Source organism: Elaeis guineensis, chromosome 7 (assembly GCF_000442705.2).
Source record: "Elaeis guineensis isolate ETL-2024a chromosome 7, EG11, whole genome shotgun sequence".
NCBI lineage: Eukaryota > Viridiplantae > Streptophyta > Magnoliopsida > Arecales > Arecaceae > Elaeis > Elaeis guineensis.
In genome coordinates, this window is record NC_025999.2 from 2,127,772 (window position 1) to 2,153,058 (window position 25,287).

General features: G+C 38.1%; 2 protein-coding genes and 1 long non-coding RNA gene across 6 annotated transcripts; 1 reads left to right on the forward strand and 2 right to left on the reverse strand.

The window, feature by feature from the left end:
- Positions 1-559: 559 nt before the first annotated feature.
- Positions 560-2,153, reverse strand: LOC105049305 (uncharacterized). The gene is made up of 2 exons (XR_832781.3): positions 1,420-2,153; positions 560-1,074 (listed from the first exon to the last, which is right to left on the reverse strand). It is a non-coding gene; the product is annotated as an uncharacterized lncRNA (long non-coding RNA).
- Positions 2,154-5,578: 3,425 nt separating this feature from the next.
- LOC105049306 (uncharacterized) lies at positions 5,579-19,776 on the forward strand. Its single transcript, XM_010928913.3, has 15 exons — positions 5,579-5,874; positions 6,468-6,595; positions 6,679-6,750; positions 6,822-6,935; positions 8,838-8,906; positions 8,991-9,047; positions 10,473-10,526; positions 10,611-10,673; positions 10,826-10,888; positions 11,582-11,746; positions 12,260-12,415; positions 13,463-13,543; positions 13,641-13,702; positions 13,832-13,969; positions 19,421-19,776. The coding sequence occupies exons 1-14, from the start codon at positions 5,712-5,714 to the stop codon at positions 13,929-13,931; spliced, it is 1,347 nt and encodes a 448-aa protein (XP_010927215.1). The 5' UTR covers positions 5,579-5,711; the 3' UTR covers positions 13,932-13,969; positions 19,421-19,776.
- Positions 19,777-20,914: 1,138 nt separating this feature from the next.
- Positions 20,915-25,160, reverse strand: LOC105049308 (NAC domain-containing protein 92). 4 transcript variants are annotated; one of them, XM_019851724.3, is made up of 4 exons: positions 24,853-25,160; positions 24,544-24,740; positions 23,086-23,357; positions 20,915-21,570 (listed from the first exon to the last, which is right to left on the reverse strand). In XM_019851724.3, exons 1-4 carry the CDS (start codon positions 24,942-24,944, stop codon positions 21,055-21,057), a joined length of 1,077 nt encoding a protein of 358 aa, XP_019707283.2. In that variant the 5' UTR covers positions 24,945-25,160; the 3' UTR covers positions 20,915-21,054. The 4 variants fall into 4 exon arrangements, with proteins under 4 accessions (XP_019707283.2, XP_029121619.2, XP_019707284.2 ...); XM_029265786.2 differs by having other exon boundaries at positions 24,544-24,747; positions 24,888-25,152; XM_019851725.3 differs by having other exon boundaries at positions 24,888-25,151.
- Between the last annotated feature and the right edge of the window lie 127 nt (positions 25,161-25,287).

Sequence of the window (25,287 nt, forward strand, 5' to 3'; positions counted from 1 at the left end):
ACAGAGCATAACTAACCAGTAATTTCTGTATCCATAAATTCAGATGATCAAAGTTCAGATACACCCCAAAAACAAAATTCAGTTGCTGGCCATTCTCTATCTACATTCTCATAAAGGAACATTGAACAAACTAGACATTGAGTACACTGTAAACGAAATCAGAAGTTACAGACACAAGGTCAAGTTGCTTATTCGAATAGCACTGGATATAAATTCTTCATTACATTTACTTCCACTATCTCTTTAAGCACTAAATCTTTTTCATATTACCAACCAGGTTATGTAAGAATTATGTTTTCAGATAGTTCCTTCCCTTGTGATGTTTGAGGGCCGAAAACCTAATCCTATTTCCAGCCAGCACTCTGAGCATTTGGAGAGAAGTTCCAACGGCAAGGTTAAGATGAATTAGTAACCCATTGAGAGAGGACTACATCTGGCTGCTTTTGTAATGATTTTTTTTAGGAATGGATATAAACATAAAGTTGTAGAAAAGGTACTTTTAAAATCTGAAATGGATATCAGCATAAAGCATCTAGGTCATTGCAGAAGAATTTGGCTCTAGCATGCATTAAATTTCATTTCCATGGAACAATATTAATTATATACAAATAAGCAAAAAATATATCATATAACTTCCAAGCTAATGGCTCTGTGACACATGCACTTCCACACAGGAAACCTTTTTATATAAAAAATCATTTTAACTATGATTTTGCAATCAAGACACAGTTGAGCAACAGGTTCTATCGACTTGATCTTCTTGAGTGCAAAGCTTTTAGCATGAGTCCCAGGTGAAGTATCTTTTAATTTTTTTTCTATGTCAAGATCAGACACTGTCTGCAGCTTCCTTTATTTGAGTCCATCCTTCTTGTTCTGTGACCAGATCCCAGAACTGGTTGATGCCATTCTCCAAACTTTAGATGCTACAACATTCAATTATTTATGTCCATCAGCTTAAGAAGTTGCCATTAATCTTCATGATGCTCAGTTACTTGCAACTGACATCGTACTCCCTTTTTACCAATCACCGAAGTAACAAAGTTGGAATTGAACATTAATTTGCCAATGGTGAACCTGTAATTCAATAAATAACTAAATAAAAACAATCAAAGGACCACATTTTTCGAGGTCAGAAAGTCTATCAGAGAAACTAATGATTTTTTGTTTTTGATGATGATGAAAGGGGATACTTGGCCACCCAAATTTATAGAAACTGAATTATTTACAATGACAAAGCCGAAAGGGGTGAGGAAGGGAAAATACAGGGATGTTGATAGGATTCCAAAACAAAAGAAAAGTAGGTATTTATGGAGCTGAAATAAAGATTTGAAAATATGGGAAACATGCTAAAATTTAGACAAGTCACAAGACATACATGTGATTAAAAAAAAAAAAAAAAGAAAAGAGTTGCCCAAATACCTTGTTAAATAAATATACAAATGAGCATTCTTCTTTCAAGTCAGGAAAAACTTGAGGAGAGAAAGCTTGACAGAATATGAGATAAATTGAAGATCTTTATGCAAGAACAACTGAAGATTTTCCAATTGTCAAGAGAGTTGTAATTTAGTGGATCCTTCCTTGCCTCCTCCTCATATTGGAACCTCCTTTTCCCCACGATGGCATCCTCTATCCCCATACTGCTTCTCGAATGCGATGAACTCTTTGTACAAGTCCTCAGCGCGGCTCCACCTCCTCGCACCTGGCTCAGATGAGGGCGGAAGAAAAACCAGCGGAGCAGGCTGAATCGCCGGACCGATCACGGGCAGCGAGGAGGAGGTGGAGAGGGCGAGGGGTGCTGTGCTTCTCAGGGGACCGTGGGGGAGATTAAATAGCCGGCGGAGGCTAGGTTTCCTCGCCCCCGTCGGTGATCGGGGAGGAGGAGTCGTCCGCACGCTGTGGATCGGGGTTGTATCTTTCGCGCGAAAGAAGGATTCACCTTCCTTCGCGCGAATCCACCGTTGGATCACCCATCACACATCTCTCAAAGCGATCTCAGGAGAAATCCCATAATTGGATTTGGGCACGGAGACTTAATTAGCTGATTAGAGCGAGGTTTCAGATTCCCATCTCGTGGGACATCTGGATGGCACATCATCCTATGCACCGAAGCAGGATCATCCCGTGATTATCCCAGCATTTTGATTAAAATATTTTAAAATATCTTTTATTTCAAATATCAAGATAAAGTAGGATGGTGATGCATCCAGTTCCATAAAAAAAATGGAACAGCCTCAAATTTAAATTTTTAAATTTAAATAAAAATTAAATATTTATATTTTATCGGATCACCGATCATATAGCTCTCAAAACAATCTCAAATTTGATTGGCTGATTTGGGCTCGAACCGGTATCTCGAAAATAATAATTTATTTTGATCAAATTTGATGTAACAATAAACAAAAGACTGCTGGATATAATTAGATCAAACAATAACAATTTTGTGTGCTATAATTACAGTTATTTGTATCAAATTAATCCAATTGATGAGCCTTGCTGCAACGATAATATTGCTCTACTGTAATTTGGACATTATGAATTTGAAACACAAAAATAGCATATCCATATGTGGAGATAAGACCGTACATATCTAATCCAACTAACAAGGTCCAACCCATAAGCACCCATAAAAAGGACTACTAGTTTCAACAGAGAATACATCACCATTCGTTTGTTCAAGCTCAGATCAGATAGCATTGTGTAAGGTGGGATTCAATTCCAATGTAACAGTGAGCATTTGAGAGGCAACCGCCCCACATAAATTCATATGCAAAAGAGCACCACCACATGGTCTCTTTTTCCAAGCCTAAACATTTTTAACAATAGAATAGCTCGCGCATTTATTATCTAAATCCATGAGAGACCCACGCTACAAGGAAAACTTGCAATTTGAAAACGACAATATACAATAGCGTACTGTCAAACCACTGTGGCACCAAAGTCCAACAAAGTCTAGAGAACATCTAATTTACTCCCCCTAGCCAAAGAATCATATTTAGAATAATATAGCTAATTTAATAACTAGCTTGATCTATAGTTATGAACTATAATCAAATGAGACATCACAAAAAAAAAAAAAAAACTATGGGAATATAAAGTGATAGGGTGAGAGAGGTGTACATCTAAATGTTCTGATATCATCTTTCATAGGGCCATACATGAAGAGGCAGAAAGTGAGGTGTAGCCAAGGATGATTTGCTGGCATTAATCTAAAAGAAGAGACCTTTTCTGCTAATTGCTAGCAGGTTGTCCTTGGCTACATTTGGCTTTCTTCTTCTCATGCAGGGATCTCACATGATTCATAGTATACTATAATATGAGCTTAAAAAATCAAAGTAACAAGGTTCCACTAAGTGCATGATGATGCTACACATATGAAGAATGAGCCTACCAAAAGGATCGGCAAGAAACTTGATTTCAATAATTAGTTCTGTTTTGTATTGTCCACGTACATATTCTTCAACTTCCCTGAGATGGTGGAGGAGTTGGATCAACTATTTGTCATAACAATAATCAACTTTGCTGATGTTATCATATATATGACATTGATGAGATAATTCACTTTCCCATCTTTCTAAATATTTGAAGATAAAATTCAACAAGAATTTCACAAGCTTGGTGCAAGACACCTACCACCAAAAAGGAAAAAAATTGAAATCATTTTTAGCACAAAGTACAGTTGTTTTGTCATGCACCACCATAAATTAACGATGAATTTAAATAGGGGTAATGGCTGGATATCCAGTATTTTGCTAAGAAAAAAAAAGAAAGGAAAATGAATATGAGCAATTGTGTTTGTTACAAGAGGGATTTTATTTATTTATTTCTTTTGGGAACAGGAGCATATGCAAATGTAGGATCATGGTGATGTGATAAGGATAGATTCTAACCTATAGATTACATCTACTAAAAAAAATTGCTGCTTATGATGCACAAATGGATTCAAAATCTTCTACATTATTTGACAAGTATTTTGTCCAGTCATCATAGAGAAAAGCCATCTCAATCGAAAGGGGAGCATTGAGTGAATGGTTGGAATATAAATTTGATTTGGGCCTATAGCTTCCTCCATTTTAAATTTTCATTATAATTAAGATATATTATTTATGTGACTTAACAAATAATCTTTTTTTATTTTTGCAATGTACGCTTTCTTTGAAGCAAGAAACAAATTAATCGAAATATATTCATCAAAAGCTAAAATTAATTGTAGACGTAGGAGAGCGGGGATGTTTCATGAATAAAAAATTATTTTTTAAATTTTACCAAAAAATAATAATCGTTGGAGGGTCTTCCAAATTATAACATACAATATATATCAAAAAAGATATAACTAATTTTTTTTATAGAGTCAACCCCCAAAATGGCATGAATACATGATAGGAAGATGGACACCAACCCTTCTTAATCTTAAAAAAGTATTATAAATAATAATTACCTCTTAGTGCTCTCCATCACATGTTTTCCATTTATATCTTATATTTATCAAATAGAATAGGTAAAGAATAATGGTTAAGTTGATTTTGGGAAGGAAAAAAAAAAAAAAGGCAGCTTGGTTGTCCCACGTCACAAGGATCATTCTTTGTACCACAATTTTGCCATGTATGGCATTGATTAGTCAACTGCTCGCAACTTTGCTTATGTCAATTTGTAGCCAAGCATTGTTGAATTTTTATTTTTATTTTTTAAATTTAATAGCCATACCAAGAGGACTAGTAGGTCCAAAATCTGCCGGTTGGAAATTGTACCATTACTCACATTTCCTAAAAGATAGTAAAAAAAAAAAAAGGGGGTGGGGGAGAACAAGTGGTGCAGTAGGTGAGCCGAGTCAAATTTGGAAGCCGAGTGCCGGTGTACTTCAGGATGCCGATTTCCACCAACCACAACTACCACGAGGGTCAACAAGAAGGACAGCATTTATTGGCCGTTCATCAAACCTGAAGGAATCCAACATACCCTCCAACTGTCGTTCCGAAGTCCATCCGGAATCCGTGGTTGGGGTAGCTCACCGTAAGGTCACCAGATCCACCCCGCTGGGTCGCTGGTTATCCTCCTGCGCGGTATTTTGCCCTTCCTCTCCTGCGCCACGGTTCCCGCGAGTCCTGTCGGCTCTCACCGTCCAGCTACCAAACCCCATCGCGGCTGTTATTTCCCTGACGGTAACCCGATCTCGGCATCGATCTTAACTGATCGGCCGACCATAACCAGCCATTCCAGCGGGCCCATGAGAGTCGCTGATACCAACGGCCAGCAGGGCCTATCATCTGTTAAATGGTCGCATAAGAATATCCAAGCGGAACACTATTTGCCGTCCACAGCGCACACGAGGCTAGGTTCGACGGCCGATCATAAGCCATCAGTTGCTTTTGCGACGAATCAGAGGGTTTGTCGCGCGGTGACCGGAGCTTCCGGTTCGGGAAGGCAACCGGCCGGTCCCCGAAGGCGGTTCCTCGCCACGTGTCGGTTCCCCAGCGGGACAATTTTCTGGCTTTCGGCTGAAACGTGGCGGTCACAGCGAATCACAACTGGATAATAAAAATCTAATCAAACGGAGCCGTCCTGTCTTTAAAGCCCTACTCTCCCTGTCACCGGCTCGCCGCTTTGCCTTGCCCACACGTTGTGAGAGGCATGTACTGAGGAAAAGAAGGAAAAGATTAGGAAAAGAAAGAAAGAAGGGGAAGAGAAAGGGAGGTTTTTTGGGTAGAAGTTTTTTGATGGGGGCCGCGAAACTTGTGATATCTTTGATTATTTTCTCGTTTGTGGTAGTGGGAGTGTTGGCAGACGTGGGGATCGAGGACGAGATCGCCGGAACCGAGGCCTCGCATGCGGCGCTGAGGCTGGAATTGGAGCAGCTGAGGACCAAGATCTCGGCCCTAGGTCAGTCCCGATTCGATCTTTAGACGGTTTCTCGTCTGTCTAGGGTTTACGATTCGGTTGTCTTGTTATTCGGGTCACAGAGATTAAGGAGAGAGATCCGCTGTTGTTAGTCTTATCTCAAATGTCGAAGACATTACGACCACTTAATTTTCTGGTTTGTCAGGGCTTGCAATCTTGCTTCGATGTTTTTGTTCTTTTTTTGATTCCTATTTCTCGTTGTCTTTAATGCAAATCCTATATCAAAAAACGCTTCTTGGCTTATTGGTTGCCATTTTTGACCAAGAAACATGTTTTTTCTTAAAAAAAAGGTTGAATAAATACAAAAGCAATCACGGGATGTTTAATTGCCAATTCCTGCTGGTCTTTATGGGTTTATTCAGAAACTTTAGATGAAGATAGGTTGTCAAGTCAACCTGTATAAACAAACTGCGATTCCTGGAAATCATCAAGGACTTGTAGCCAAGTAATTTTGTCTGGATAGCTATAAATTTTAATATTAGTTTTGGTTTTATTAACCCAAGAAATTCTGACGTTGCAAGTTTTTCCTCTTTAAGTGTATGACGTTCGTTGCATTGTTTTTGTCTTGATTGTAGAATCTAGTATTTCAGATAGGACCCAGGAACTGAAAAGCAAAGATGAGATCATTGCGCAGGTGGAAAAGACTGTTCAAGAAAAGTCAGCAAGAATTGCCTCATTGAAGAGTGAGATAGAATCACTTCAGGTGAGCCTATATCAACACAATCTTTGCTTTGAAAAAAATAAAGACTGCAGTTAAAATATCATGTTTTGTTTTTGCTTGTCTAGAAAAAGGGCTCTGTTGATGCGGAGGAGCTAGTGGGGAAGGCCTCTGCTCGAGCTGTTGAACTTGAGAAGCAGGTATGCAAAGCAAGAACTTTATTAATACTTCTAATGACTCAGTATGATTGTGATGTATGTTCTCTGCACAGGTTGAGAAACTTAGAAATGAGATTGAATTGCAAACTAGCAAGAGAAATGCATTAGAGGCTCAGGCTAGTGGAGCAGAGAAGAAGGTTCAAGAATTGAATTTGAAACTGGAAAGCGTGAGTGTATATATTTTTCTGACTAAATTACTGCATCTTGTGAATAGCATTATCTATTTTTATCTAGCTTGTAGGGTTTGTGCTGTGAGTGGATCTTTTAACATCTTTATATGTTTGTTTGCCATCCTAACATATCTTTCATTGTTTTTGCCAGCCTTTCTCAGAATTTGCTGGAAAATATGAGTTCTTTGTTGCTTTTATTTGGTTGATGCTGGTGTCAGTGATCAGCTCTTAGTATGAAGATGCTGTCACCATTAAGGACCCTAAAGAATTTCAATTGTCGCATTATTAGGGCAGTGTTAATGTTATTAAAATTTTGTGCAGCTATAACTTTGTTGAGTTTATGTTGATTGTTATTTATTACTTTTGTTTGGAAAACTGTTTGTATAATTCTAGTTCTATAAAACAAATAGCAAAAATACTTCATGCATATCTTATTCCACACTCAAGTAACTAATGCATCGGGATTACATTTGCTGTACAGACTCGCCTTTGTAATCTTGGAGATGGTTGAATTGCATTGAGTTTACATGAGATTTGTAATTGGGCCTCCAGTAAGGAATTTGTATTGAGTTTGTAGCTAGGTGCATAAAGGATTTCCTGATATCAAGTATTCCTATAAAGAACAATTAGCGTCTGGATTGACCTGCAGGTTTCTTATTTATGGACCTGGTAGTTGAGTTGGGGTTTATTTAGGGATTTTCTTCAAATATTGGTAGATCTCCAAATGTTGAAGGAATTCTAGGAATCAAGAATCCAATAGAATCAATGAGTGCAGACTCACGAGTAAAACTTGAAGCAGGGGATCGAAAGATAGTAAAGGATTTCAGGTGCAGATAGTTTGGATGTTCTTGTTGCTTTGATCCCTTGAAACTTTGATGCATTTGAACATCAATGTAAGGTTATATTGAGTGTGGAAGATTGTAAGTGAATTTTTTTTTTCTAGGTACAGGTTAAATTGTCAGCTCTTTATAACCATGTCTTATCTTAGTAGTCATAGTTCTTGAAGTTGATTCTGGCTTGTTTTCCATAAATTTGTTGTTACTATAAATTGTTTTCTGTAAATTTGTTGTTATTATAATCTCTCTCAAATGATGGGTGCTAGGTAGTTTGCATTGTTAATGGAGTTCTCTAATTTCATCACAAATTTGATGTCAGGGACCTTGCTGGCCGTGAAGCAATATTGGACCATGTGAAGCATTTAGCAGGAGAGCAAAAACTTGAATATATAAAGATATTTATGAGGAGACTTCAAAATATTATAGAACCCCTTACTCTCCATGTCTATATCCTGCTTTTTTTGAATTAACTTTTTCTTTTACATACCAAAAGAAATTATCTCTTTTTTTTTTTTCCTTTTGAATTGTCGTCACTCGTCAGTTTATTTTATTCTGGTAGTTCCTGTTGGACACCTGTAGCAACTTGATTTCTTATCTTCCCTTACATATATTGTAAAACTGTAACTCTGTTGAGTAATATGCTAACCTAGTAATTTGTTTCCAATCATTCATATGAAGTTATCCAAGTATTTAATCACACCAAAGAAAAATGATCTGATTAAGAAGTTTTGCTCTCACAAAAAAATTGATGCTTTCCAAAATGTAATGACTAGAAGAGTGATTCATAATAATGATCCACATAAAAGATTTGTGTCAGTCATTTTCCATGGGTCAAATTCATTGCCTTCATCTTGATGCATAAACTTATGCTTTAATGCCCTTGTTGATTTGCAAGTCTGATGACTCAATAAGAAATAAAATTCTTACATCCAAAGTTTGCACCAGCTTAATGGTTATCTTCTCCTGGGCAACCTACTCTGTATAATATGACTGCATAATTTAATACAGTTATCTAGAGTTTTGCATGGTTGACATCACAATCTTTCCTTCTTGTTTCTTATAGCTTCAAAAGGCCAATGATGAGCAAAAACACAGAATTCAGAAAACTGAACGTGCTCTTCAAGTGGCGGAGGTGTGTGGCAGCTACCATAATTTTCACATTATGTCCATTCATGATAAGTCGCTCGTGTTTATTTCTTAAAAAAATTATTGCTAGGAAGAGTTGCTGAGGGCACAGTTAGAAGCAACAGCAAAATCAAAACAGCTGACAGAGGTGAGAATATGAAATTTTGCTGCTTTTAGCTGAATATCACTTCCTTTCATGTACCAGTTGTAGTATTTAGCTTTAAACTTTCAAGATAAAACCTTGTACTTAGTCACTAACATCTTAAATTTTTGCCCTAATAATTAATTTTGGATATTGTGCAATTAGAAAGGTCAACAAAAGTGTTGAATGTGATCCAACAACTTTATTGAAGGAGTTGTTTTAAGTAGTTCAAGCCGGCTGCAAATAGTTGGGAGATGGCTAGATGATTATGTTTATGATTAGTTATGAGTAGTTTGGATTATGGGGGGGACATCAATTCTAGAGCAATGTTTTAAAGACCTGGCCAGGTCGAGTAGGATGACCCACCCAACTTGCGACTCGCAACCTTCCATGGGTTGGGTCAATCCCAGACCCTAGTTTTCAAAAAACTGGAGCAACCTGCTGATTCTGGCTATTGACGTACTCAATCTATACAGTTCAACCCGGTGGTCGATCTGTCTGGGCCAACTCACGAAAGGGGCAGTGGGAACAAGGGCATGTTGGAGGATGAAGGTGAGGGCGGGGAGGCCGAGGGGAGACATTAATATGGTTTTGGGGGTGCAGTTGATCTCAATCTAAAGCACTGGTGGTCTTCAAGGAGGGATGGGATGTGGATGGAGGGGAGGAGCCACCACCTTTGGGTTGATCTCGACCTAAAGTGTGGGTGCTCATTGAGGAGGAAAAGTACGTGGATGGAGGCAAGGACCCACCACCAGAGGGTAGATCTCTTTCCAAAGTGCTGGTGGTTGTCGCGGAGGAAAGGGATATGGATGGAGGCAAGGAAGCCACCTCTAGAGGGTACATGCGCCCGACTTCTTGCAGCGGTGGCCATGGTGCCTTCAATCTCTAGTGTGTGTGTGAGAGAGAGAGAGAGAGAGCCTTTTTTTTTTCCCCGGTTTTGTTGGGGCGGGGGGGGGGGTGTGTGGGTGGGGCAAGGATGTTTCTAGGGTTGCAAGGTTCTTCACCAAAAGAAGGGGCATGAGGGGTCGTGAAGTTTCTATAAGGGTCGGCCCATGGTTGACCTGGGTCAGCCCATTAACCCAAACACCGAAATGGGTTGGCGTTCGGTCCGGGTTTCCGGACACGATTTTGGAATGGGATTTCAAAGAGAAATAAAGCAATCAAATCAGGACCGTGTCTGATTTCCTATATGTTATTAAAGTGTAGTTGTAAGTTCTTTAATGGGTTTGTGTCTTTGTGATCCAAGCTTGTGCTTATAACCAGTGTTATTGTATCCCTGCATTTGGAATCTTATTCATTGGTGTACTTGCAATTCTATACATGTAATATCTCATTGCCCCCTTTATGTCGCAATGCTTTAAAATAGCTCATCCTTACTTTAGGGTAGCAATGGTTGAATCAGAGATGAGACAAGTACCACTATTGTTTCAGGTCCATGGAGCATGGCTGCCACCTTGGCTTGCATACCATATAAGTCATTTTCAGGTACATGTCTTGTTTGACATGGTAAGTGTACACATGCATATGTAGTATATGCTTCTAATGGTAGTTCTGATGGTCCATATTTAGGAGCTTGCTGCAACTCATTGGAACGAGCATGCGAAACCAGCACTGGATGTTTTCCTGCAAAAGGTACTTGTTCATGGCATATGTGAAGCAAAAATAGCAGTTTTAAGAGACTTTTTATCTTGTATGATGGTTGTCATTATCTCTAACATTCTTGGTCAAACTGATGTTTTTGATCTATTTATGGATTTCATTCTTGGATTTCAAAATCATTTCAGGCATCAGAGAAATCAGCACAAGCACAGAAATGGGCTGAACCCCACCTGGAAACAGCTAAGACAGTAAGTTGCTGCTATATGTTATATGAAATTCAGGATGTTTCTGATAAATTGGTTATACTAGCATTCGGGCATGTGTAATGCACAATTGAAGAAGAAAGAAAAGAGAGAAAGTGATAGAGTCCAATCTGATAGTTAACATAGAGTACATTGAGTCCAAATTGTTCGAGAGTTTTATAAAGGGTTTCGATTTGGTTGAGGAAGAGGAGAGCGAGTGCATATGATAGTTAACATAGGCAAGAAAGTTACTAAAGTAATTTATGTATTTTTAAGATAAACAAGAGGGCTATCTTCAATAAAAAATGATAGACAGAATCAATAGAGAATATTCCCTAATTTAAAACTGCCATTTTTATATATGGTGTAAACTAGATGGCTGTCTTTCTTGTTGGACTATCATGCATGGTCTAGAGATTTTCCTGAATAAAAAATATATGCATTTTTAATGGCTAATATTGAACTGTGATCCCAAGTGATCTTATATGATAATTGTCATGTTAAATGCTAGAGTTTCTATGGCATATCCATCATATCAGTTTCATCTCTGATATAGAAAATATTATTGTGGTTGGCAAAGCCTGCCCTAGTTTTTGATATAAAGCTCCATGTATTCTTGAGTTTTATATGTTCTATATGGCAAATTGATTAACTTGATTGGTTGAGTTTCAACTAATTTTGTTGTTCTATCCCTTGAAGAAATGGATCCCTGCCATTAAAGAACGGTGGATGATCTTTCTAACCCATGCTGAACCCTACATGCGAACGGTATCTACTAAAACAGTTGAGGTTTATGAGGCATCCAAGACTACCATTACGCTGTATATTGTCAAAGTACAAGAGCTGGCAGATCCCTATTATCAGGTAAATTTGGATGATGTTACTTCATAGAGATTATGGGCAAGATGGCTTCATGGAGGTCCTTGTGTATTTTCTACCATCTTATTGTTGTTGTCGTTGTTGTTGCTATTGTTAATTTTACCATCATGATACGCTGTACCAGTTGGTACTGGTGCGTATCGGGTGTATCATACTGTACTAGTACCAAAACTTTATATAGTATGAGGGGGGCGTATTGAGCATCTGTATGCCGAACCAACCTCTCATACAGGGTATATACTGACATTATACTAGGATGGTATTAGTTGGGGTCCGGCATGGAGACAGTAGCCTTGGTTACAGTTATTAGTAGTTCTGCTACTGCTGTTGCTGCTACTACTACTACACTACTATTTGTGTGTGGACTTGCAACTTCACTCTTATAATCTGGTACCAGGAAGTTACTGTTATTAGTACTTCTGGTACTGCTGTTGCTACTACTATTGCATTACTATTTGTGTGTGGACTTGCAAATTCACTCTTTTAAACTGGTACCAGGAAGCCAAGAAGTTCTCTAAACCCTACATTGATCAAGTTGCTACTGTCACCAAACCACATGTTGAAAAGGTGCGAGTTGCTCTGAGTCCCCATACAGAGCGTGTTGTTCGCGCATATGGAAAATTTCTTAAATCAGCAACAACATATCACCGCCAGGTAGTTCTTGTCCTTTTCTTTTTCCATTGTTTCCTGCTGTTCTTTCATTATGATCTGCTTCCCCATTCTGTACATCCTTATATTTTATATTGAGTGTTGATCATCTCTTCCTCGCTTCTCATATATCTACAATGGTTAAGAAACTCTAAAAAAGGAAACAAAATGTGGATATTCCTTATTGTTTTTATCAAAGTTAGTAGTCTCCAAGAAAGTCCAACAAACCACATTTTTATATGCAGAGTAAGGAGAGTCAAATAGTAATTTCCAAGCATGAGAATCACAAAGAATTGCCATAGAAATTATGGTTATAGAACATTTTCAGATGATTTCCTTATCAGGTTATGAATTATACCTGTCCTTCCATTCTTTCAAAACTGTTTTTCGTAATGCCTTGTCATCAACATATTTGTCATCATGTACTCTAAAGGTCACAGTCATCTACGCTTCGTGCCTTCAATTATACATTGCAATTTTTTGTATAAGATGTCGAATCCCACCAATCAACAATCCCTTTGTAGAGATCTATAATGTTTTTATAAAGGAAAAAGGACCTCCTTACCCATCAGCTATCCAAAACTGAAAATGGTATTGAGTTATCAAGCGTTCTAGCAAGCCTGGAGGTTGACCATATAAACATTCAGCAACAGCAACCAAACCTTATGCCAGGGAATAGATATGGAAAAAACATTTTCAAGTTATTGAATGAATACTAATTTGATGTAATTAAGTCGAAGGAATATCTGTTATAACACCTTTCTAGGTTTTGCCGCATTTCCAAGGATGGTTCATGCCCTGCTGCTGGGACTATGTTTTAGTGATTTAGTTCTATATATTACACATGGACCTTTGAGATATCCAAATCTAGCTCTATGACAAGTACCTTACAGATATATTGTTAATTTTTTTCTTTTCTATTTTTTACCTCTCCCTGTAGAAGTACTGTCTTGATTTCTTCACTGGAATGCCATTCATCGATGCTTTTACCCAGTATCCTTGATGAATTTACCACTGGTTACCACTCCTTGAATTTGTTTGATTCTTTGGTAGGCTCAAGCTGCTGTCCATGAACATCTTAAGAAGCATGAATTAACAAAACCTCTTGCAACTAAGGAGTTGGTGTGGTTTATGGTATTTATCATTAAAACTTTATCCTGAACCAACTTCAATCATACATTTTATTTAAAAATTGTTAATTGCTGCTGTTATTACTCATTTGTTTCTACAGGCTTCTGCTTTGCTGGCATTGCCAATCTTCTTCTTATACAGACTGTTATCAGATATTTTCAGGTATGCTGTGTCCATGATCATATAATCCATTTTACTTGTCCACACATTCTATCACTCCCCCACCTTTCCTTTTCATGGTTATTATATTGTTTTTTGTTAACTGGAGCCGTGTTTCATCATGTATGGCAGTAAGAAGACAAGGAAGCCTGCACGAAAGGCCCATGCAAACCCTTCTCACCGCAGGCCTAAGCGCAGACATGATGACAAGAAAGTAGCAGAAAATCTATAAAAAATATAACATGGAGCTTTCTGATGTTTATACACAAGGTGTGATTCTGGCCTCTATTTTTATCCATAATATATCAGTTGCGAAGAAATACAAAATTTGTCCAATAGCATCATAATTATTTCTAAATTTCTTGATATCAAACTTTCTGGATTTATTATCTGAAATTAAGAATAAATTGGGAATATTTTCATAGTTTTAGAGTGTTCCAGTGCATTTCTGTGAATCTTTGTGCAGTTGATATGCCGTATATGCCCATTTCTTTATGAAAAAGTTCGATGTTATAAGCCTTGTTGCTAGGCAGTTGCTCATATAAGTATGACTCATGTTGCTCTAATCCTGTCCTAATGGTGCAAAACTTGATAAGCTTAGTGCATGTTTTCTGCATAAAAAATGAATCGAGAGAGGACAATATGATAAAAGATTTTCAATTTTTTTAAGGCTATGACTTAAATAAAGCTTTTCAAAATGGTAATAGAATTATGCTTATGTGTTGTGCTTGGGGGATATTACTATTTATGTTTCCTTTTAGTTGTTTACTGTAACCTGCGTTGGAAGAATTTCATTTTTAATCATGTTCATTATATCAATGTGCGAATTGCAAAAATTGTCTTGTGCATGTCTGACTTAAAATCTTCAGCACACTGTGCACGGTCCACAAAATGTAGTTCATGGGCTGCTTTGTCGGAGGAAAGCTAAGCATTGGCAATGACGACATTTTTCTTTCATAGCAATAATGATGAATAGACCACTGGTTTCTAAGCATTTGCAGTACAATTGTACTACTAGAACAAGTCATCACAAGTGTTGTCAGGTGAACATGCTCTTGCTATAAATTTTACTATGATCACCATATGTGCAAAAAATGAACCTTATGTAATAGCCGTATGTCCACCGAAATACTGCTTGGCTAATTTAATTGATGGAGAAGATATCCGTAGAAGTTCAAAAAGTGAATAGGTCATCACCATGCATTTCGATCTTTGTCTTAGTTGTTGTATGTTGGTGACATGCGCAGCACCTTGCTCAGCAAACTGTCTGACCTAGTTACAATGCCTTCATGTAATTCCTGACCTGAGGCCTTTGTTGCCCTGACTGCTTCATACAGAGCCTGAAGTTTGCAAGTCTGATTTTTCTTGAATTGATCCTAGCTGAATCCTTGCTTGGGCAGGGCCAAGCCCAGTGTGGTCTCATTCCATTCTGTGCTCAAAGTTGCAGTCTCACGTGTTCATGTACATATATGTATATAGTTTGAAGTACATATATCATATTATTTGGGATCACAAAAAGCTCACTTGAGTCCTCCCAAATTTAAGTTGGCTGAAGGAGGTCGGAAATATTAGCCCTTCAACACATGCAGAAGCGAGGGAGAACACTTGTTGACTTGAATGCTGTTTATGTGCATTCCTGGGCTCACCAAATTTATCATTGAATCTAAGGTCCCTCATGAACCAAAATGAAGATCCATAAACTAAATACTTGGGCAAGTATGATTCCAGGTTGTATGCCTCTTCTCTCTGTGTGAAAAGAAAAAGCTTTCATAGGGTTGGTGCAGAAATAAAACAAGTTAGACCCTGACTAGGAAGTTGCTTAAATTGGGCAGTGATGAAGACGGCCTATGGGAAATGGTGATGAGAAATAGATATTTTAGAGGAAGGGTGGTGAGAAGAGGCTGTGATTAGGTCTGTGTGTAATGGTTCAAAGGAAAATTTTGATTTGCTTATTTCATGGCTGGTGTCAGCTAATGGTGCTATGGAATTGGAAGGGTGGTAGAGTGTGTTTGGATAAGTGATGCAAAGAGAGCATGGTGAGAGATTATCTGAGAGGAAAGTCATCAACATGATTTCAGAAAATGAAATTTGGATGTGCAAATTGTGGAATAGAAAAACTCTTAAGACATGCTTACCATGTTGAAAATTTCAAGCACGTTTTTGCACAATTTTTGCCTTGGGGGGTTTCAGATGGAGGAGGCAGTTGTGGAATCCTATAAGTACCTTTTCTGATTTAATAATTCCTCTGTGCAGTAGTTTACATACATCTTTAATATCAAAATTATTGGGGTGAGTGATATTCATGTCGAAAGAAATGGCGATAAATGTTATAAGGAATGAATCGTAGTTCATCTTCTTGTGCATTCTGATTTTTGGCAGAGTTTATGACTCCCTTTCCGATGCTAGCTCAATTATCATACCCTTGAGGAAGGCTCTGTATCATGGCCATTTGTGTTGTTGGAGGCCACTGCTTCATGTATTATGTTGAATGTTTGGGGGAAAAATATTGCTTGGACTTGGATGGTTGCTGGAGGAGAAACCTCTTGAATCGGGTTTTGAATTTATCCTTCCATGTAAGGATTAAGATTTGTGTTTGCCTCATTTTGATTTTCCCTTCTTTTGTGTTCTTGTTTTCAGTTCTCATCATCTTGTGGCTATAATTATCTTCCTTTATTCAAGAACATGTTGCTTCACCCCTTAAGTAGGGATTTCACAGGAGGGAGATGAGATTTGCCTTGTCAGCTTTTTCAGAATGTGACTTTGCTTAGCTTGCCATCAATTTGATTAAAAAACTGCTGCTTTTGTAGAAGATAAGAAGGGAAACAGGTCCTTTTCTTGGAAAGGGCTTTGGTTTTAGGGGGCTCATTTTTCTCTTTTCCTTTCTCTTTTTTTTTTTTTTCCCTTCTCAATTTGGTGGGGTGGGGGGTGCAAGCTTATGAGGGAGGGAGACGGTAAAGCATTTTCTGATGGTGTCTTAGTCGAAGCATCACTTTGGTATACTTGTTTTATGATGTTTGCTTGCAAGTCATCCCTGTACTGGCAAGAAATCCAGGCTAAATTGTTTGATTGCGTGGCATGGTTGAGCAATAGAACAGCTGGTGTCCCATCCTTTTGGAAGTCTTTATAAAGAACAAATTTGGTATTACGCTGCTCCTTTTTTCTACAAAAAAAATAATTGAAGCTTTCAATAACATTAGTGTTAGCACTAAATATTAGTAATTGGTAAATGGGGTTTGTAAAGCTTATCCCTAGTAGTTGGGACAAACAAGTGTTGGTGATTATTGCAACAGCCTAGTCTTATGATAATGTCAAATCCAATACTGTAAAGAAATGATACTTTGTGGTTTGTTATTCTCGGATATGAACCAAAGGGACTTTTATGATCATATCAATTCTTGCTTGATTACAGCTGTCCAAAGTCCATATTCTTTTGGATGTTTTACACAAAAAAAAAAAGAAAAAAAGAAAAAGAAAACCAAGATTCCCTGCTCTGTTCCTGTCTGTGAAGGCACTAGCTAGGACTTGATTAAATGAATCAACTGTTTCCAGAGTAGCTTCTGAATCATTGTTTCACTTTTTAGATTTGCTACTCCTTTTTCATGGGATGCAGGGATAGTTGAGCGGATCTGGTTTTAGGTGTAAGAACTTACATAATGATCCGTATCACTTAAATAATGATTCAGATATGGATCTTTTAGGATTGCTTTTATGTGGAGGCTTTTGCATGGAAGGCCATAAAAAATCTGTTGACGATGAAGATGATAAAATGGTAAAGAACTAAAGATGGAAGCGAGATAAAACGTTGTTTTCTAGCACAAGGAGTTTTTCATATCCATGTTGGAGATAAAGATGCTGACAAGCAGTGTATCTGCAGCCATTTGCTCTATAGATGTCTTTGTTCTTGCCAATCAAAGGCTCTTTGGCATTCTGGAAGCCTATCCTGTTTAATATGATTCTTTGATTTCCTCTGTACTATTGCAGAGTTATACATCTAATTTATCACTTTTCACCGATTGATAGGTTATTGGAGTCTGATAAACTTAGTTGAAGTCATGCCAGACTTCCTCACAAAATCTATGCTGGTGCACAGTTGGACAATTTTGTTTTCGAGAAAGGGTGGGAACCTGGTATACAGATATTTGGGTTTAAACTTGGGGATGCACCGCCTAAGATTGACATATGGAAACTCTTCTTAGGAGGGTGTGACTATTGAAGCAAAAGATAGTTAAATGTGGTTGTCTTCTGAATAAAACATTAGCGATTATTCTGCAGTGAGCGTGAGGATTCTGTTGCTTTTTCAAGTAACAATGTTTGATGCTGGCCTTCTTGCTGGAACCTTTGATGCTCAGTTCAATAATTTATTCCATCCATTAAACTACAAGTTATAAAAGTATTGCTTCTGGGATCCAGTGTCTCTTGAGCTCATATCCTTTGAGGGGAAAGAATATTAAGCTGACTCATGGACGAGTTTATTCACCAACTGCTTGAACATCTAAAGCAAGGAGTTTGTAATTCTTGTTATTGCTGTCTAAGCATTCTTGCTTCATTCCAATTGTTATACAAGTTATTACTGTTTTATTTCTTCCTACATGCAGATGATTATACGTGCATGCATATGTACAAATAAACAAACAAAGTTAGGTTGGATGCTTCAGAGAGTATGAAACCAAAAATCTAGAGACGAAAAGTTGTTTCCTTGCCAAAAACAAGAGTCTTCTCAAAACGGAAATCAGCACCATTGACCATCATCAATGACATTTAACTGGGCTAAAAACTAAAAATCTAATCTTTTGGAGGTTTTTTACTCATGCAGGAAATACAAAAATAAATTGACCATTTCAACAATATGCTATCATCTTTTACTTTGATCTATAATTTAGACATACCCAATTTAGCTGAAATTTGACATGCATTTGTTTTAAAATATTTAGATCAAGATCCATGGTGTAGAATCGCAAGTTGTATGGTTTATGCTATATTTTTGTTCACTAGCTATATTGTTATTGTACATTTGTTGTCGTCTTGATGCATAGGCGAGGGACCTCCAAATGTGTGATTTTTGAATTTTAGACAATTTAAATATCATAGTTCAGGATCAGTGGTTCTGATTTTTATCTTGAGAGCTCCCTCATTGTTTTTGACTAGAAAGTATTTGGAGCCAAATGTTCTCAGAAGCATCCCCGCCTCTCTCTCTCTCTCTCTCTCTCTCTATATATATATATATATATATATATATATATGTATGTATGTATACACACACACATACATACACATCTGCATGTATGTGTAGAGAATGAACATTACATTTATGCGTAACCAAAACCATGTTGGATTATTTTTTTAAAAAAATAATTGACAACTTCAGACATCAGTGATAATTGAGGGAACAGAAGAGTGGCTTTATAAAATTGTGCACAAGTCATTCGGTCATAAGGGTGATATATGTTGATATACAGTTTGCTTTCTTATAATGATTGTCTTGGTGGCAATCCTTTTGACATGTTTCTTTTCTTTAATAGTGGTGCAGATATGTCGATTCTCTTTTTAATATTAGTACTGTATTCTGAGTTCATAAAATAAATTTATGTAATAAATTCTAAAGATTCATTCATTTGATCGCAAATTCAGAATTACAAAGCATATCCATTTTAGTAACCTAATAAACTTTCAGAAGTAATATCTTGACATGCATTAGTCTCATAGGAGTTTGGTTGTTTGCAGGCTTCATCGGTGTTTGTGACCTCCTGGAGCTCCAGAGCGTTGCTGTCAGTGGAAGATAGTTTGGGGGTTTGAAGGACCCTTATATGAAATTTTTAGAACAACCTACACGAACAATACGTTTCTTTGTTGTAGAATGGCGTCTGCATTTCTTCTGGCAGCACTTGTTTATGTTTGTAAAGATGTATTCTTTCTTCTCACGCTGATTCTTGTGTTTGGATCTGTCTAACGTACTGTCAAAAGCTATGTTGCTTCTGGAGGATTGATTGCTGCCGAATGCTGCCTCGAGTTGAATTGTCTATTTATGCTTGGAAAGACACTACATGGATCCTTTATATTATTGTTGTTGTTGGAATGTATGTTGATCTGCATTACCATTTGCAACTGAGTCTGACGGCCTGTGTTCCTGTTATCATATTTGAGCGGACTTGGCATGCAGCAGAGATATTGGGTATAAGATATCATTTGACAGCATCTATCGTGATATGGTCGAATCACAGAGAACATTGCGGTTTGGTGTTTTATAGGAAGCATCTGAAAGCAAATTGAAAAACATTTGGCCTTTGGTGACTGGCTCTGTTCAGCAGAACCAGGTTCTATGGTAGAACTGCTTCGGAGACTGGAGGTTATCTTTGGTGGGGGGTGCAGAGTGCAAATCGGGCGTCGCAAAGGATCCAAAAGTGAATCACATCCCTAACCATTTTCTTTATGGAACTGCAGAACTCTCCGTGAGGCAATAACCTACCATCAGAAAAAAAAGGGGGAAAAAACTTTAAGTTATTCATTTCTCCTCTAGACAACCAAAAGCCAGAGGCATTGTCCTGATTTATTCTACGCTAAATATGAAATTGGTCGGATTGACCACGCTCCAAACTCTTAACAATCTTTATTCCGCCTCGGTGCGGTTCTGTCAATAAAAAAATGTTGCAATCTTCTATGACTTACTAATCCCCGAAAGATCTATAGGAAATGAGCTACAATAGAAGCAACCAGGACCCAAATTCTGGCCCTCGACGCATTCGCGAGTTTTGCCAACAGCCTCAGTAGGTCCTCCTATGCCAATCATCTTTTTGCTACTATTTTGCTTTAGACGAAAAAAAAAGGAAAGGGTTTGCTCTGGTGCATGAAACTCCCGTCGCTGTAGGGTCTGAGACGGGTTAGATATTTGCAATCCTATGCTACATTCTGTAAAACTGCTTCCATGTTTCAAACCTATATACCCAAATCACAATGGAACAATCTTACTTTTGCTTCTATTTCACATGTCAGGTGGCCTCATTTTCGCTTTAATCATCTTTCTAATCTCTCCATCTTATACATGGCTCCTTGACCCGAATCATTTTCTTTGCCGAAGACTGAAATTGATGTACACAAGAAGGAACCCATAAGCGTATTTTAACTTAGATCAGCCATGGACAACCATATCGATCACTGAACCGAACAGAAAGGTTTCCATTCAACACAATAAGCCATCATACTTGCAAGAAACTAAATGTATAAGAGCAAGAAAGAAAATAACATAAAGCAAAGGCTCCAGTACTGCGACCAACGATCATGCAAACCAGAAAAGAAGCTTACATTAAGAAGTACAACTTATGTATCAGAAGAGGCTTCGATCCTCGCACTAATAAAATTATTCAGTAAGGGGGCCAGTAGACTTGATCGAACACGACGGAGGGGTCCATTTGCTGGTGATAGCTTCCGCCGGCCCCGGTACAACTCACCACCACGTCCGCATTAAACCCCCCGTCCGTGGCCATGACGCAGTTGCTGTTATTGGTCAGCAGCGAGGAGAGCGGCAGGGACTGGTGGGATAGAGCTGGGACGGGTGAGGGGCCGCCAAGGTTGAGGTTGAGGCCCGAGAGCGTGAAGGGGGGGCAGCTCGGGGGCTGGGGTTGGATGGGGAGGAGGTTGGGTCCGGGTCCCGAGCCCGGGGCGGTGCCCCTCGCGAACCTGGAGAGCTCCGCGAGGTCGGCGCCCGCCATGAGGTAGCTCCGGGCATGCGCCCCGTAGTCGGGCGGGACCGTCATCATGTCCAGGTGGTGGTGGTGATGGTGGTGGTGGTAAGGGTTGACGCGGGGTTGGCTCGAGGGATACTTCTTCCCGCCGGGGCTCTTCGCGAACACGCGGCAGACCACCCACTCGTCCTGCTGCTGTCAACGTTCCAAATATCAAATATCATACATGCTCGGATACCATCATCATCATCATCATCAAGTGCATCTCGAACTCAGAACATGATAACATGAAGCATGAGTTTTTTTTTTTTTTTTTGCTTCTATTTCTTTCTGACAGTGATACTTCTGATGAAGACTATCATTTTGTTCCAATTTATCTGTATGTTCTTCAGCTATCAACTATTATCAGCTGTTAAAACAAGGACTAATTCCTCATGGTGAAATAACAATGTTTCATTGTGTAATATTTAGATAGAATTAATTGTTTAATAATATAATTATTGCAAATAGTAGTGACATATATATATATATATATATGGGAAACTATATGCTGGCCCTTGTAAGCATTGCTTTGGATACCTCTAAATGTCATCTAATATTAAAAATAAAGCAATATTATTTGGCTACTGAACATACGTTGCAAAGTTGGGTTTTATAATAGCAAATAATGGACGATCGCAGAAAAATAACAATTCTATCAGACAACCACTAATTGTGGAATGTAAGAAAATAGCAATATGTTTATAAAATATTAGCTAGTTAATGTATCAATATATATTTTTCCTCTTGGAAGAGATACCATCATCATCATCAAGTGCATCTGGAACTCAGAACATGATAACATGAAGCATGAGTTTTTTTTCTTCTATTTCTTTCCGACACTTCTGGTAATTAAAGACTATCATTTTGTTGCAACTTATCTGTATACATGTTCTTCAGCTATTAACTATTATATCTCGGCCATACTTAGCTTGTTAAAACAAGGAGTAATACCTCATGGTGAAGTAACAATGTTTGATTATGTGATATTTAGATAGAATTGTTTAATAATATAATTATTGCAAATAGGAGTGACACACACACACATATATATATAGGAAACTCTATGCTGGCCCTTGTAAGCATTACTCTGAATACCTCTACATGTTGTGTAATATTAAAAATAAAGTAATATCGGTTGGCTACTGTATACGTTGCGAAGTTGAGTTTTATTGTAGCAAATAATGGCCAATCACAGCAAAATAACAATTCTGTCAAACAACCACTAATTGTGGAATGTAATAAAAGAGCAATATGTTTATAAAATATTAGTTAATATATTAATGTATATTTTCCCTCTTGGAAGAGATCTGGTTGAACAAATGACTACTAATGGTTGTTATACATATATATACTGCTATGGTTGTTCTGTATATATCATCAAAATTATAAAAGTATTTATAATGACCATCATCTGATTTGGCTATTATAGCTATTACAACATTTTCGCAAGGTGCCTCAAAACTGAAAAAATGATTATCCAAAGATACGATGGCAGTTATAGCATATAATGGCTGTAATTCGAATTCATGCAAAACTATAATTAGGAAATCTGAACTAATAAGAAGCGCAGCCAACTTCAATAATCCTATGTGTTTCTATAGTTTGTTTTCCCATAATTTTCCTTGATTGTATGAGTTTGAGAAGACTCTTTCAATAAAAGTGAGTTACCTTGTTGGCTTTGACGGCAGATTTGGATTGCAGGCGGTACTCATGCATAACCCAGTTGGTCTTCTCCCCTCTAGGAGCTCTCCCTTTGTAGAAGACCAGCGTCTTCTTCATCCCTAGGAGCTCTGAGGTCTGGCTGCTAAAGATCTCCTTGTCTTTGCCAGTTGTCTTCCAGTAGCCAGCATTCGTAGCTCGGTTCGTCCGGACTCCGGTTGGGTACTTGCGGTCTCGGAGGCTGAAGAAATACCATTCCTTTTCTCCCATCTTCGCTTTAGCTAATAACAAAAGTTAAGTGTTTAATTTATTATGGGATGTTCAATCGTGAGTACAAACTAGCGTAGGCTATTTTCTGGTAAGAAAATACTTCAAGGAGAGGAGAAAACAAGAAAGAAGAAAGGAAAACAATTTGGAAAAACTTGCGAGGTTGGAGAGACATAGCATATGTGCTTCCTTAATTAAACTAACATAGCTTGTGATCATGTTATTTTCCGGTCACCAACTTCATAGAAGATAAGAGACCAATCTTTGGACAAACGTAGAACAAAACAAAACATCAAGAAATCTCTCCGTCATATTAACCTTAGAACAAAACAAGACGCCAAGATCTCTCTCTCTCTCTCTCTCTGCGTGTGCGCGCGCAGAAACGGGGCAAGGAAAAACAAAAAAAAACCTAAATCAAGAAATCTCTCCGTCATATTAACCTTAGAACAAAACGAGACACCAAGATCTCTCTCCCTCTGTGTGTGTGCGCGCGCGCGCGCGCAGAAACGGGGCAAGGAAAAAAAAAAAAAAACTTGAGATGGCATAAGATCATGTTTTATGATTTACAATTGAGGTCTTATGTCCATTTAGTTTAGAATGTAAAAATGACTCATCTTTTGCATTACATCAAATTGGCTATGAAATTCTTTCAAGATATAAAGGGACACCAAGACAGAATGTTTAGAAATTGAGTTCAAAATAGTCATGTATACGATCCAGCGGCAAATTGGTGTTTGATTTATATAGATCCAAATAGACGATCTAGTATTCGTTGGTACACGGAATCAAACTAAAATATAACCAGGCCATCAGATTATTAAGGAGATGAAGTGTTTGACTACCAGGCCAAGCCTTATTTTAACTATCCCTTTATTTCTTCTAAAGATCTAGCGATATTCAGAATTCAACATGGCTCGTAATTTTATGAAACATATAATGTTTTCAAAATATTGTCTAACCATGCTCAGTAGCAGTTCACATGGAGCGCATCGTGCATGCTATACCCAATATATACATCTAGGCGCTGTTCTCAGGTTAAAAGAAAAAAAAAAAAAAGAAGAGATGAAATCATGACATCGGTGGAGCAGCTAGCCAAAATACCCGTTCAGTATTAATCATATGTATATCCCAAAAGAAGAGGGGGAGAAGGAGTCCCTGGTGCAAGCTAAGGACTATAAAACCATGTATTCAGAATTCTACCTGGGAGATCCCATGGCTCACACTTGTTGAGGTCGACCTCAGTGATTGCTCTTGCACTGAAATTGGCCTCAGATATCTTCTGGGTCAGGTAGTAGGCGATGAGCTCTTCATCTGTGGGGTGAAACCTAAATCCGGGAGGCAACTGCTCCTCCTTAGCCCCTCCTTCCATATCTTGTCCCCCTCTGTCGTCAGGAAACCTAAAACCTTACACAAAATTATCAAGACACTCAACGTGCAAAAATTGTATGCTACTCAAAACTTTGAATCTCGTATGAACAAGCTCAAGCTGTGAATAAAAGAAACATTAACTCTTGAGCTGGTTGAGGACAGAGTCCTTGACCTACTTGAGGACTATCTCTGAGTGCAGATAGAGAATTAGGATTTGGAAGAGAAACCAACATCAAAACCAGAGCCTAATTTCGGAAAATAGTGTTGTTATTGGCTTGTCTGCGCAACAAAAGGACGGAAGAAAAGAAGGGAAAGGGGAGTGGAGGTTTCTGGTCAAGGAAAAACACATGGCAGCTCTATCCTTTAGCCCTTTGTCTCTTGGATTATTCTTCAGCGAAGCCACAACCCTATCTTCTCACCATGCCAAGAAGTGTAAGATTTAAAATTTTGGTATGGAGAGTGTGTTGAAGAAGCTCTTACCAACTAAGGGTCTTCACTCTCAAGATGATGAATGGATTAATATCCTCCAATTAATATGTCATTAAAACTAGGTAAGCGTGTGGTCGCCTGTTCTCC

Coding starts and splice junctions, on each gene's coding strand:
- LOC105049306 (XM_010928913.3), top strand. CDS start 5,712: ATGGGGGCCGCGAAACTTGTGATATCTTTGATTATTTTCTCGTTTGTG. Junction 10,674..10,825: donor TGGATGTTTTCCTGCAAAAG/GTACTTGTTCAT, acceptor AAATCATTTCAG/GCATCAGAGAAATCAGCACA. Junction 12,416..13,462: donor CAACAACATATCACCGCCAG/GTAGTTCTTGTC, acceptor ATTCTTTGGTAG/GCTCAAGCTGCTGTCCATGA.
- LOC105049308 (XM_019851724.3), bottom strand. CDS start 24,944: ATGTTGGTTTCTCTTCCAAATCCTAATTCTCTATCTGCACTCAGAGAT. Junction 24,741..24,852: donor TGTCCTCAACCAGCTCAAGA/GTTAATGTTTCT, acceptor GTAAGGTTTTAG/GTTTCCTGACGACAGAGGGG. Junction 23,358..24,543: donor TGAGCCATGGGATCTCCCAG/GTAGAATTCTGA, acceptor TTTTGTTATTAG/CTAAAGCGAAGATGGGAGAA.